Source organism: Solanum tuberosum, unplaced genomic scaffold (genome assembly GCF_000226075.1).
Source record: "Solanum tuberosum cultivar DM 1-3 516 R44 unplaced genomic scaffold, SolTub_3.0 scf00123, whole genome shotgun sequence".
NCBI classification, from domain to species: domain Eukaryota; kingdom Viridiplantae; phylum Streptophyta; class Magnoliopsida; order Solanales; family Solanaceae; genus Solanum; species Solanum tuberosum.
The window spans coordinates 1,391,101-1,404,456 of record NW_006239048.1 but is presented as its reverse complement, the minus strand read 5'-3'; the positions used below and the strand labels follow the sequence as shown (position 1 = coordinate 1,404,456).

At 33.8% G+C, this 13,356-nt stretch overlaps 2 protein-coding genes across 3 annotated transcripts in view; both read left to right on the top strand.

Annotated features, from left to right (window-relative positions):
* Positions 1-2,705: 2,705 nt before the first annotated feature.
* On the top strand, positions 2,706-10,968 carry LOC102587606 (tuberculostearic acid methyltransferase UfaA1-like). The gene is made up of 16 exons (XM_006350365.2): positions 2,706-2,761; positions 3,357-3,385; positions 3,544-3,692; positions 4,034-4,136; positions 4,257-4,352; positions 4,422-4,477; positions 4,561-4,684; positions 4,829-4,891; positions 5,005-5,064; positions 5,147-5,308; positions 5,963-6,036; positions 6,124-6,217; positions 6,563-6,699; positions 6,799-6,879; positions 7,003-7,108; positions 10,907-10,968. Exons 3-16 carry the CDS (start codon positions 3,568-3,570, stop codon positions 10,910-10,912), a joined length of 1,287 nt encoding a protein of 428 aa, XP_006350427.2. The 5' UTR covers positions 2,706-2,761; positions 3,357-3,385; positions 3,544-3,567; the 3' UTR covers positions 10,913-10,968.
* LOC102579763 (uncharacterized) overlaps positions 10,909-13,356 on the top strand; it is a 21,402-nt gene continuing 18,954 nt past the window's right edge. For both annotated transcript variants that reach the window (XM_006350345.2, XM_006350346.2), the window contains exon 1: positions 10,909-11,091. In XM_006350345.2, coding sequence (XP_006350407.1) covers positions 10,915-11,091 — 177 coding nt within the window. In that variant the 5' untranslated portion in view covers positions 10,909-10,914. The remainder of the gene's footprint in view (positions 11,092-13,356) is intronic.

The following is a 13,356-nucleotide window of genomic DNA, read 5'->3' as shown; positions in this document are numbered from 1 at the left end:
CCAAGGATTGTTCAGTTGTTTTAATCAACTGTTTATTTGAGATTTTATCAAACCAACCATAATCATAAATGGTTTTTATATTAACTTTCGGAATAGTCCATTTGTTTAACAAATCAAGGTTTTGAGGTATATCTACCTCTTCTAGTTGAGTGCTTTTAATACCTTCTTGATCCATAAAAGAGAGAATATATCTATGACGATTATTATTATTATTATTATGATGATTATTATTATTATTATTATTATTATTATCCAACGATACAGGATCACTGACCTGGCGGTGGTCTCCCCAATCATAGATCAAGCAAGTCAATATCCTTAGAGGTAGTCCAACTACATAAGAATCGAAATATACAAGAAATTATTATTATTATTATTATTATCAAACGATACAGGATCACTGACCTGGCGGTGGTCCGCCCAATAATAGATCAAGCAAGTCAATATCCTTAGAGGTATTCCAACTACATAAGAATCTAAATACGCAAGAATTTTAATATAGTTTCTCCGACTGCATGGTTTAATTATTTTACCCAAGCAAAGGGCCTGTCAAGAAGCTAATACATTCTTTTATTGAGCCCATTTGTTTGATAGTTCTAACCGGGTATCAGGCGACCTACTTATCAAACTCTTTTTTGGGCTAAAAACCACGGCTCATCAGATGGAGTCACAAAGACAAAGACAATAAAAGTAGTACTAGATCCGACTGTACCTTAATCTCAGAACCAAGTCAAGAAGCCATACTAAAATTCTTCTATATTTAAATAATGCTTAGATCCGTTCATGATCTATATAAGAGAGAAGTTAGTTATCCGGTATAGATATAATTTTTTAGCCGGACATAGTCGCGCTTAGATCGGAGAATTTAAAAAGTAAAAGACAAGAAGAATGAGAAAAGAAAGTACCTTGTTGTTACCAAACCGCACACTTTATTATTCCGGCCAAAATCCGGCAAGCTTACAAAACTTAGTAATAAAAGTTTACAAGAAAGAGAGAGAGTGCAAAACGGAAGAGAGGGTTTCTAAAAACCTGCTCCTTAATTAAAGAAAAACAAACTTATTTATAGGAATAGAAAGCATCTTTGTATAGGATACTGGTCCCCTATCTGGGTCCTGGTAACAGTGTATCTACTGTTGAGCTACAGTGTTGCTAAAGTAGTCCGGGTGTTTTACTGTCCCGAAAAAGCTTAACACTACTACATCTTGTCCTTTAGTTTTCCAAAAAATCTTCGGCTTTCTTCAGTGCATCTACTGGACTTTCTTCTTCATATAGTTGAGCTTCGTGCATATCTTCACTAGTTTCACTACGCATTGATGAATCTGATTTTGCGTAATGACTTATATTTAGAAGAATCTTTTTCTTTACTTCTTCTAGATACTTCATAATCATTTTATTTTGTTCTCCTTCATCATGATTAGAAATTTTTCTAGACATATGTTTAACGGAGGTTGAATCATCAGTCATAATTCCTTTATTAGGAATCTATTTATAATCGTGTATGGTTTTCGTTATTAGATCCAACAGTTCTTGTCCGTAGATAGACTTTGTTTGAGGATCTTTCTTCATCTACTTGTCCCAAAAAATTATTATAATAAGTTCTGTATAGGCAAGAGATTTGTTCCTCAGTGAAATCTACTTTCGAAACCCATTTGTGAATCCATGGAATAGAGAATTCTATAAAAAAAATATATCTGTTCAATTTGTTGAAAATAACAAATATGTTCTTGATGATATAACTTGTTGAGATCTGGGGAAATCTTGACCCATTCTTTGTATAACTTGAGAAATGGTTCGGGCAATATTTTTATGGTTCAACAGAGTCTCATAATATTTCCGAGTTTTGTATGACTCACCCGGGAAATAAGCCCATTAACTAAATACCTCTGGAATATCTTCCAAGGTTCTTCTTTTCTCTGTATGTCAGAGTTTTCTAAGAGAAATATCATTTCTCTTTTCTCTACCTTTTCATATGTATTGATATCATCAACTTCTCTTTGGCGATTGAAGCAAAAGTATCACCTTGCTTTTGAGTTAGAAACTCATGTAGTTTAGCATATAATGGATCACTTTTTGGAATATCTTCCAGATGTATTGATGACAAAGCTTTTTCTTGTGCTTTAGAGTTTAAGTTATATAAACTCATTCCTCTTTTTTGTATAATTTGAGTACTAGATGATGAAGATCCGTATGACGATCTTGATGAACTTGGGGATGATCTTCCCCTTCCGCGAGTATAACTGCCTTTTCCTCTAGCCTTGGTTATCCAAGGAGGATCCATCCTGCAAACATAGCATTTAGTTTTAAACATTGAAGAAGTTAAATTTTTAATCATTCAAGAGGTTATAAACTTCATAACAATAAAATCTTTCATAAAGCTCTTGTTCAATCATGTAATCATCGACAATATCCATCACCATTCCGTCTATAATTCTCCATAATATATCTTCCTGTAAATCTCTATTAAGAGGAACTGACTTCAAAATTGTAACCAAATATTTTGCTTGCCACCTAGCAAATATTAACTTAGAGGATGTGCAACATATTGGCTCAATGTAACTTATGAGCTGTCTAAACTTACAGAACCTTGGTGACTCAGAGCTGCCTTATCTCGTAACCTTCGATCCTCCTCACACACCAGAGCATACACTGGTTAAGTGGAGAACAAGCCACTCAGTCCCCTCAGTTGCTGCATCAAAAGCTTCACGTGAGCTACATCAAATCCAAGGGAAGAGAGGAATATGGTTTTGTGGAGCATATCAAGGTATAAATCTCTTTTCATGGAGAGTTGTTTCAAGATAAATGTTCCTTTGTAACCTGCTTTCGTGCATAGTCAGCTGTTAGACTTCAACTATGTTGAATTTAGAGAATCAGTTCCTTTAACTGCAACTTGAAAGATTTTGCAGTTTGCATCGCTCACTATTGTCATTTAAATTGTTTGCAGAACCCACAGTATGAAGCAATCAAGTGTCATTCTCTAGACTTTTTATAGTTCTCTAAGTTAGGCCTGGGAATTGCAGTTTATAAGTTTGAATATGTTTAAGAGATTATTCTGACTCTTCACAGATAAAATGACTACATTTCTATTTCCTCTCTTTTCATAGAGTGCTTCAATCATTCCCGACTCTTCATTCTTTCCATTTCAAGTTTTCAACTTGATGCCAGCAATTGATCACAACAACCTAGTGTATTGGTTTAGTCATTGTCTTGTTTTCACATAAGGTTAAAGGAAACCTACTGGTAGCACTTGTAGCTTGAGTTGTTCTGATTTTAGTCTTAACTTTCTTTTAGTGCACAAACTTCATTTTCTGCCTTGTGTTTCACTGCTTATTAATGTATTTTTGTTTCAATACTTTCAGGCTATGGCTTCCATGCCAATGGACTAAAGGTAGTACTACTTCTGCTAATAAAATATCAACAAATTTAACTTGAATTATCACCTTACACTGAGAATAATTTGGAGTATCGCTTACGCTCAATAGATTTCCAGCTTTTGTTGTCCCTCTGGTCTCATTTGGATGATTGTCTACCTTTTGGTCCTCTCAGGCGGGTGTGGTTGCTGCAGATAGCATGCTTAGAAGGAGTTGTAGTATTCGGGACAATCCCAAGCATATGGTACCGACCTGGCCTGAAACTGGTGCACGCCTTGTCGTTGCTAGATTTTTCAAAAGTTTCATTCAAACAGGATGCATAATGTGAGTGATGATAGTTTCACCTTGTATTACTTTAATCCCAAAATAGTGGCAGATACATGTCTGACAACTTCTTTATTTCCTTCAATCCTATTTCTTATTTTATCACACTTTTGTTCTTGCTAATTTAATGGTAACGAGATGCAGAACGATTATTTTATTGAGAAAATAACTTCTTTTATTCCAGTCTCTTTGGCTAAAAGTTCATATACAAGTGGAAAATCTACTGCAAAACAAATCACATGTGAATCACGATTTTATTTTATTACTCCGAGATTTTGAGTTTTTTTTTTCGTGATTATTATAGATGTCTGGATAATAATTTTACATGTTTCAATACACAGCTTGTTGGAAGAAGGAGGTACAATTTTCACCTTCCAAGGAACCGAGAGGAAGTGCTCTCTTAAAGTTTCTCTTAGAGTTCATAGTACACAGTTTTACTGGAAGGTAATTTGAAAATTTCTTTTGCCCCTGCAACTGAGCAAATAATAACCCAACAAAAATAAATTAGAACTTCCCCAATTTAGAAAAATTGTGTCAGTGTAACATAGATAATCTCTCTTGCAGGTTTCAACTCAAGCTGACATAGGTCTTGCTGATGCTTTTATTCAAGGGGATTTCTCTTTTGTTGATAAGAATGAAGGTCTTCTTAATCTTATCATGGTGAGGAAATGATAAGATTTCTTTGTAGATATCTTTCGGTTGTACTTAGTTTCCCGAAATCTTTTGCAGATATTCATTGCCAACAGAGATTTGAAAGCATCTGTTAGAACATCAAGAAAGGAAAGGTAAAATAGTTTACTGACCTGAAATCAAGAAACATGAACTTCTGTTCATATGTTAAAGTGCTTCATCACTTTTCATGCTATAGAGCCTGGTGGACTCCATTGCTTCTTACAGCAGCACTGTCATCTGCAAAATATTTCATTCGTCATGTTTCAAATCGAAACACCCTGACTCAGGCTCGTCGGAATATTTCTTGTCATTATGACCTGGTAATTAGTTAACTTGCAAATTATATCACCCAAAGAATATAGGGGAAATCAAAGATCACTAGTAAAATTGAAGTACCCAATCCTGGCTATATTTTTTCCAGTTGCTATTGATGATAAGCTTTGTCATGCTAATTGCTTTTCCAGAGTAATGAACTCTTCTCACTCTTTCTGGATGAGACAATGACATACTCATGTGCAATTTTCAAGGTTAGCTCTCAAACTTTAAGATGCTTCCCACTTTTTTACTTTGTATGTTAAGCTGCATTTCCTCTTCTTTAATCTCATTCCATGATGATTTAGTTCTTTTATGATATTTCTAGAGTGAGGATGAAGACCTAAAAGATGCACAGCTAAGAAAGATCTTTCTTCTCATTAGAAAGGTGAGCCATCAACTAAGTAAAAGTTTCTTCCATTTCTGCATAAGTTTCAGGCATAATATGATTCTGCTTCTATTCTTTTTAGGCAAAAATTAGCAAGGAACATCATATTTTAGAGATTGGATTTGGTTGGGGAAGTTTTGCTGTGGAAGTTGTCAAGCAAACCGGATGTAAATATACTGGTATAACTCTCTCCGAGCAGCAACTGGAGTATGCACAGTTGAAAGTTGAGCAAGCAGGCCTACAGGTATAATAGTACTTACAATGTCTATCGTCATGAATTAGCAAATTTTATGCTACCGCTACCCTCCTCCTTTATCTGGGCTTGGGACATGCAATATCATGTGCAAAACTCACTCAGGTGGAGTTAGTACTTACAATGTCTAGGGAAACTCAAAATTTTTAGAGTTTGGAGTTCCATTCTCGTTTGTCTAGATGACTTAACATTTCATTCTTGTTGCTGCGTATTTTGAGAACATTTGATCAGGATTTCTCAGAAATCTTTGAAGAAGCTTTTCGAAAGTCTGCAACTGGAGAAGTGATATTACAAAGAGTATAATATGGAAATCATTATACTGTGGTTCAGGAAATTTTCATCTAACCGACTCAGCAAAGAAGGGACTGACACACTTCATGAACTAAATGTCTTTTTCATTTTCGTGCTTGCCAAACTTCAATAGCTCCATAATAAGCTTAATTGCAAATCAGGGCCAGCTAAGGGGTCCGCGGAAGTTGCAAATTTTTTTTCCACTGAAATGCTTCTTTATATGTTGTAATCCAGCATTTGTCCTTGCAAGATTAACGGGAAAACACTATGTGCCTAACACTTGAGGCCAAATTTGGGCTATTTCAGAGCTAGCGTTTTCTATTAAAATTTCAATTGAAAGAAATATTTTCACAGGATCAAATAACACTTCTCCTATGTGACTATCGCCAAATCCCAAATAAGGACAAATATGACAGGATTATATCATGGTGAGCTTTTATCCATCTACATCTGGACATATTGCATCATTCACTACATGTCGAGCTAGTGTTACTATTGTACTAATTATTTTTCAGCGAGATGTTGGAACATATTGGTCATGATTTCATAGGGAAATTCTTTACTTGTTGTGAGTCTTCATTGGCAGAAGATGGGCTTCTAGTTCTGCAGGTAATGAATTTCAAGTGATCTCTCAACACATTCTACTTTGTTCACTTTTTCCCTTCAATTGTTACAAAATTAGGAGAAAGTAGGACTCTCAAATCACTCAAATCTAGTCTAGTACATGTACCTTAATTTAATACTGAACTTTTTCCTTTTTCCCTAGTTTATGAACAAAACATGTACTCTTAAATTAATTTCCTAATACATGAATTAAGATAATATATGAATAGAGAAAATCTAAGAAAGGCTTTTCTTCTTCCAATATGAGGTTCATTTTCCAACATCAATTTCTTCACAGTTATGTCACCCTTGGTTTTTATGCTGCTTTTCATGAATGTTGGCTTTGTCTAGTTCATTTCAATACCAGATGAGAGGTATGACAGTCACAGGCATAGCACAGACTTCATGAGAGAGTACATATTCCCAGGCGGAGGCTTGAATGCACCATCTCAAGTAACGTCAGTCATGGCTGCTGCATCCCGACTATGGTAAGAGAGTTGATGATTGTGATTTCGCACTAGCATGCTTATCACTTTTTCAAAAGCATTTATTTCTATAAGTATCTGATATTAATGATTTAAATGCAGTGTAGAGCACCTGGAAAATATAGGAATTCATTACTATCAGACACTGAAATGTTGGCGGAGAAACTTCTTTAAAAATCAAAGGTAACAAGACTAATATAAGCACACAACCTTCTACACTGAGTGAAACATGTTTCCTTTGGGAATCATTTGTAGTTTGATCTGTCATAGATGCTGATACTTGACCATTGATGACTGTGTCACTAGCCAAATTCGTGCTTTGGGATTCGATGACAAGTTCATCAGGACATGGGAGTACTACTTTGACTATTGTGCTGCTGGATTGAAAACCTGCACAATAGGAGATTATCAGGTATGGTGATGAATAACTTTATCTGATGTAACTCATCTGAGCTTCTTCTTTCGTCCTATAGTCTTCTTTTAAAAGAATGCTTTCAAATATATTTTTTAGAAAACCACCTCTCAAGAAGTGATTTTTCTTTTTTTTGTTAAAATATAAATGTTTATAACATAATCTTACCAATGATAGAAAGATAAATGTCGATGACATATAATCGTAGTGAAAAGCAGGGGTGCGGTATGTGGATAGTGTTTAGTGACACTTGTAGGTAGCAAAGAATGAAATAACGTCAATATGTTTGTTGGACAAAGTGAAAATACAGGAGTAGTAGATAGAGGTGTTTATAAAGGAAAAAATGTTAGATAAGAACATAAAAGCCATATTGAATTATATTAACTACCTCATCTAAAAATTTAAGACATCTAAAAGTTTAAGAAATTAGAGACAATACAAACTTTTATTCACGACCGTATATATTCAACATGTTGCGTCAAAAGCATTTTTTTGTGAAGGGTAGCGGTAAAATTCCAACTCTGTTTATAACATGTTGAATTATGTGAACTACTTTATCATGTGTTTAGGCATAGTTCGAGTGTACAAATAAAATTTACTAACAAGTTCAAGCTGTTGTCTATGTATTAAGCCTTTATTAAATTATGTATTCAACAGTAAATACATGCATGCACTTAATTATTCCATCTTTTTACAAGAAATCTTGAAATCATTTCACCTAAATTGAGAAGTAAACTTCTGATCAAGTGGTGGTTCATACCTTGTAGATTGTATTTTCAAGGCCTGGGAATGTTGCAACATTTGGTGATCCTTACAATGATACTATGCCTTCAGCTTATTAGAGTTCCTTTGTTTGAAAAATTATATTGTAACTTTGTCTTTGCAAATAAGTTAGTTCCTCATAACAGCATGAAAGACCTAATAATGACTTATGTGTCACTGGCTCATGCTTAATTCTGTGATTCTCTTGTTACAGTATTGTGTGAACTTTTCTCAGTTACCTAATAAAAGTTACTCAGGGAATTTACTAGCTATACACACAATCATATAATAGTGTATAATGGTGTATGTAATTGTGGAGAAGGGTTTAGATTGTTTATTTCAGGTGATGTATGTCCACAGAATAAACAGTGTATATTCAATGTATAATGTATAATAAATGGATATTTATGTATACCAATATATATAAGGCGTTAAAGGGAGTAAAAAAAAAGTACTTTATGTAGATGGAAAATAGGTGTGTACAACCTTGGGAAATACAAAATTAAAATTGGGAAAAGTTAAAAGGTAATATAGAGTTTGTGAAAGTATGTTTGTCATCTTCATCTTATGTTTTGCCTTTTCCACCAATACTTTGCCTTTAATTCCTCATCTTTGATGCACTTCACTTGGTCCAGGTCTCGAGCCCTCCTCTCTCTCCTTGGTGAGCCTATACAACTTCCTATCTCTGCCCTTGTCCTGGAGTTCTTCGTACAGGCGTTCAAACGTTGTTGTTTTAGTTGTCATAACTGCTAACTTTGCTTTCTTCTTTGCTGCCTTATATCTCTCCCTATTTTTCCTTATTTCCTCCTAGTCTTTACTCTCCACCAATGTTTTCAAAACGGTTTTTGGGGTGATTCTCTGGGCGGGGCTCACCAAAAACGCACCGGGGCACAAATGTAAGGTGTAGATCCATAGGGAGTAAGCTCCAAGCGTAAAAACGTAAGCCCTGGGAGTAAAAACGTATGCTCTGGGCGTTTTTTTTTAAAATTTATTTTTGAACCTTTTTTGCTTTAAGTCATATTTTTATTATTGGTGTAATGATATTTCTCAAATAGTAATTGTAATACTTTTTTCTTCATTATTGGTGATTAATACCTTTCTCAAATAAAAATCATAATTGAAAGTTTTACTTTTACTTTTTTTAGTAATAAAATTATAAAATTGAATATACATGAGACTACTCCCCGTAGATCCATAAGACTTATGCCCTGTGTCTCGAGGCTTACGTCTCGCCCCGTACTGCATAAAACGTCTCGCCTCACGCCCCCGCCTTTTAAAACACTGCTCTCCACTAACCTCCTTATAAACAACATTCTTGGCATTCACTTTTACTTGGATCACTCCATACCACCACCAATCCCCTCGAAGGCCACCAACGTTACCTCTCGAGATCCCCAACACCTCTTTAGCTTCTTTCCTAATGCACTTAGCTGTCCAATTGCACATACTGTTTGATCCTCAGAGTCCCCCAAGCCCCCATATCCATCAACTTCTTCCCATTTGATCCTTGGTAGATCATTAAGAGTCCTCTTCTTCCACTTCCTCTTCCTCTTAATTTCTAAATCCATTGCCAAAAGCTTATGTTGAGTTGTAAGATACTCACCCGGAATAACCTTGCGAATGGACTTCTATCACACTTGCTAAAGAATAAGTAGTCTATTACTTAAATAACAGACAGAAGAGTAAAAATTAGACAAGGGCCTAGTACACATTTTTTCGTATTACATGCAAGACATATAAATCAAAGGTTTGAGATGAGTCATAAAAGAATATTTGTTTATCTCTATATCTATTAAACTATGTACCATGAACTCCAAAAATAAAATAGAAAAAAATGCCCCAATATTTATCTCCATGCACACTCTTGATCTTTTTTGGGAGTTCTCACAAGTAATTTAGCACATGCCAATTAGGGGATGGACCTACAAATATTGTTATTAGTATGATTGACTTTATTTTTGTCATACTTGTTAACTCAATTAGGGGGTGGACCTCCCTTTTTTGTGGTCATAATTGTTACTTTATTACTAGTTGCAAATAACGCCTACATTCAAGTGGTTAGGCAGAATTGATTCTCCTTACTAATACTTAGATAAAATAGGTGAATTATTCATATGGAAATTAGGAATATATATTAGAATGGGTAACGAAAATATGTGTATAATTAAAAAAACTGATATATTTTGATTGATTAACTTATCTATGTAATGAATGCTTGAGAACACGTCCAAAACTTTTCCAATATTTGAGTTGGAAGTGTCAGGAGAAACATTTATGTTCATGTGCTCAATGTTAATATTCAAGAGTTGTAAAGAAATGAAGATCTCTAGAATGGATGTTCTTGAGAGAAATATCTAGAAATATTCTAGAAAGGGTAGTTATATAAAGGCATAATACAACCCCCAAGGCCTAGCTCGTGTGGTAAAAGGTGGAGGATTTGTGGCTTAGGTCGTAGGTTCAAGCCCCACACCATGCAAAGCGAAGCCTGATATTTAAGTGGAGAAGGGTAGAGAGGGGGGGGGGATTATCCACTGAGTTTAGAAGGCTGTGATTGGTTCAAAGGGCGGGTCACATACGGATTTCTCAGTTATCAAAAAGAAGGCATAATACATAATAAAATTCAAGTGGTAAGCAACCAATTGTGCATACCAAAAATATCCAACACTCAATTGGAATATGTTCCAGTTCAAGTGTCTAAATGAAATTTATTGATAAATTTAAGGAATTGTCAATGTATTCAGCCAAATAAAAGATGGACCCTCAAGGCTGCAAATATACACTCTCTAGATGGCTCTAAAGTTTTTTCACAAAGAATAAGGAGAAACTATAGCTAACTCTATCACTTCATTTCTTTAATTTCTTTGCGAGCTATGTTTGTCACCATTATAACTTTAATCATTAACACCAAGAATGCATTCAACTTTTAAAACTCCAGCAGTATTTTAAAAGGTTTGGTGAATGTATAACTCATGACCACATAGTACTTTTGACATATATATGTCCATTTACCTTTTCTAATCTATATTGTTATTGCAGTTTTAAACATGAAATTAGCAGTGGTAGGGGCTGGGATAAGTGGACTGGTTTCTGCATATGAATTGGCAAAAGCTGGTGTCAAAGTTGTCGTTTATGAGAAGGAAAATTATATCAGCTGCCATGCTAATAAGACTGTCATCGTCGACGACATCGATCTTTCCCTTGATTTTATGATCTTTGATCAGGTAAGTGCATCCAAAGGGTGTTGGCATAATACATAAATATGCCCTTTAACTTGGCTTCAGTTGACATCTATATCCTCCAACTTTGAGTGTGCACGAGTAACTACTTAAACTTGTATAAAATTGAACAAGTAGACACACACGTCCTACGTGGCATAATACATGTAGGACTACACACATGACACAAAATTGTCACGTAGGATGCCACGTAGGACAAATGAGTCTATTTGTTCATTTTTATACAGTTTAAGTGCTTACTTATGCACAACCTAAGTTAGAGGGCATATATGTTAGTTGAGACCAAGTTAAAGGGCACACTTAGGGCCTCTTTGGAAAGCCACCCTAGTAACTTGATTTGGTATAATTGGGTGTAATTACACTGTCTGTCCTGTTTGGTTGGCCATGTGATTACCTGGTCAGCAGGTAATTTGTGTAATTGACAGGGTGTAATTGCACTCTCCAATTCATAGGGGTAGGCTATGAATTGCTTATAATTACATGTTGTAATTTCAAACTGATTATTTTTTAATTCTTCCTTTTATTTCTATTTTGATTTTTTTATTATTCTAATATTTTCTAAAAATATGTTTTATATTATTTCCTTCTTATTCTCAACCTTTACTTCATGTGATTCTATACAATTTTTCATATTATCTAAAAAAAAAATCATTACTATAGTTTTGTCAGTATTCTAATTTTTAAATTAAAGTAGAATACATTGTTAAATACATTTTCCTTTTCTTTTAAATCATATTTATGTATGTTATGTTGAAATTTGACATAAGAGTATTATGATAAATTTTTTGTTTAAATTTAGAACTTATGTTATATTTTCAATTTCATTTGTTTTAGGAGTATTGACTAGATATTTTACATTGCAAGCTATTTTTTTAAGTTAGACTTGATAGATTTTGTTTTTGTCAAATGTTTTATAATTTTATGACATTATATTTGTAATATAATTTTTTTGTCAAACATACATTTCATGATGTTTATAGAAATTCTGTACATATAGTTTTATGATTAATATAATTAAAATATACTAAATTGAAAAATATAAATCAATTATTTTTTTATAATATTAGATAAGAACATATGCTTATTATTAGTTAATATATTTTCAAAATACTATATATATCTTAAACATTCAATTTAATGTCATTTATAAAGGCCTTTATTTATCTAATATAAAAATTTTATTTTTATTTTTAAAATTCAATATAACCTTATGATTACACTTGTTCAACCAAACAGTACATGTGCAATTACAGTGTAATTACACTGTGGTAAACAAGCAAGTCAATGTAATTACTAGGGTGGTAATTAGTAATTACTACCCTAGTAATTACACCAATTCCAATTACCAGGTGGCTTTCCAAACAGGCTGTTATGTATTATACCTAGGGTGTTTGAGTAAACTTATACAATGATCAAAGTAATTTAATTATATGCATTTTGTGACTTATTATGTGTGCTCATTTATTAAGTGCATTGTATTATATATACTAAGATGTTTGTCTAAGAGCATGACATCCATTATTCATGAACTGAGATTTTTGCAGTTAAAGTAAGTGCTGCATACAGTTTGTAGTTATAAGGGTTCAAACTCTATGAAATCTACCTAACTTATTGAATGCTTACAGAATTCTTCTTGTAACTATCACTAGCTAAAAATAATATACTTTCCAGAGGAATATGACCTACTACGTCAACAACACGCTCAAGAGCTCCAGCAAAGAGTTCTAAGTGGCAATATATGTGAAATAAAAATCTGAGTGAATAGGTTAAAACCTCCTAACTATCATCGTCATGCGAGTTCCATACCCAAGCTTTTGGGTCCCCCTGAACTACCATGGACTCATACATGCATGTTTAAATTGTATCTTTTATACTAATTGTTATCTGTTTCGAATTTGAGGTCCATTTGTATTTGATTAATTCCTGTCCTATTGTGGGATTTCAGTTGTGTTAGGTTAATTCCTGTCGTATGCTTGTTATTCTCATGAATATAGTCCCAGAACTACCAAAAATAAAGATTGAAGAAGACTAAAACAAGAAATGAAATGAAAAATTTCAGATATAACCCAAAATATGCAAAGCCAAATCTGTCTAAATGGAGGAAAAAAGGTAAGAACATGAAGAACAAGCTAAGAATCTATTGGAAATAAAGGAAAAAGATAAAGATAATTTTTTAAAAATATTATGAGCTTCCTTAGTTGTTAAAAATGATCACTTGAACTCATTTTGAAGACTTGTTTCATCTCATGT

Bases quoted from the DNA above. Each gene is read 5' to 3' on its own strand.
- LOC102587606 (XM_006350365.2), top strand. From the start codon at position 3,568: ATGCTTAGAAGGAGTTGTAGTATTCGGGACAATCCCAAGCATATGGTA. The intron at 3,693-4,033 runs GTGAGTGATGAT...TTCAATACACAG, and splicing joins ATTCAAACAGGATGCATAAT to CTTGTTGGAAGAAGGAGGTA. The intron at 4,685-4,828 runs GTAATTAGTTAA...TTGCTTTTCCAG, and splicing joins TTTCTTGTCATTATGACCTG to AGTAATGAACTCTTCTCACT.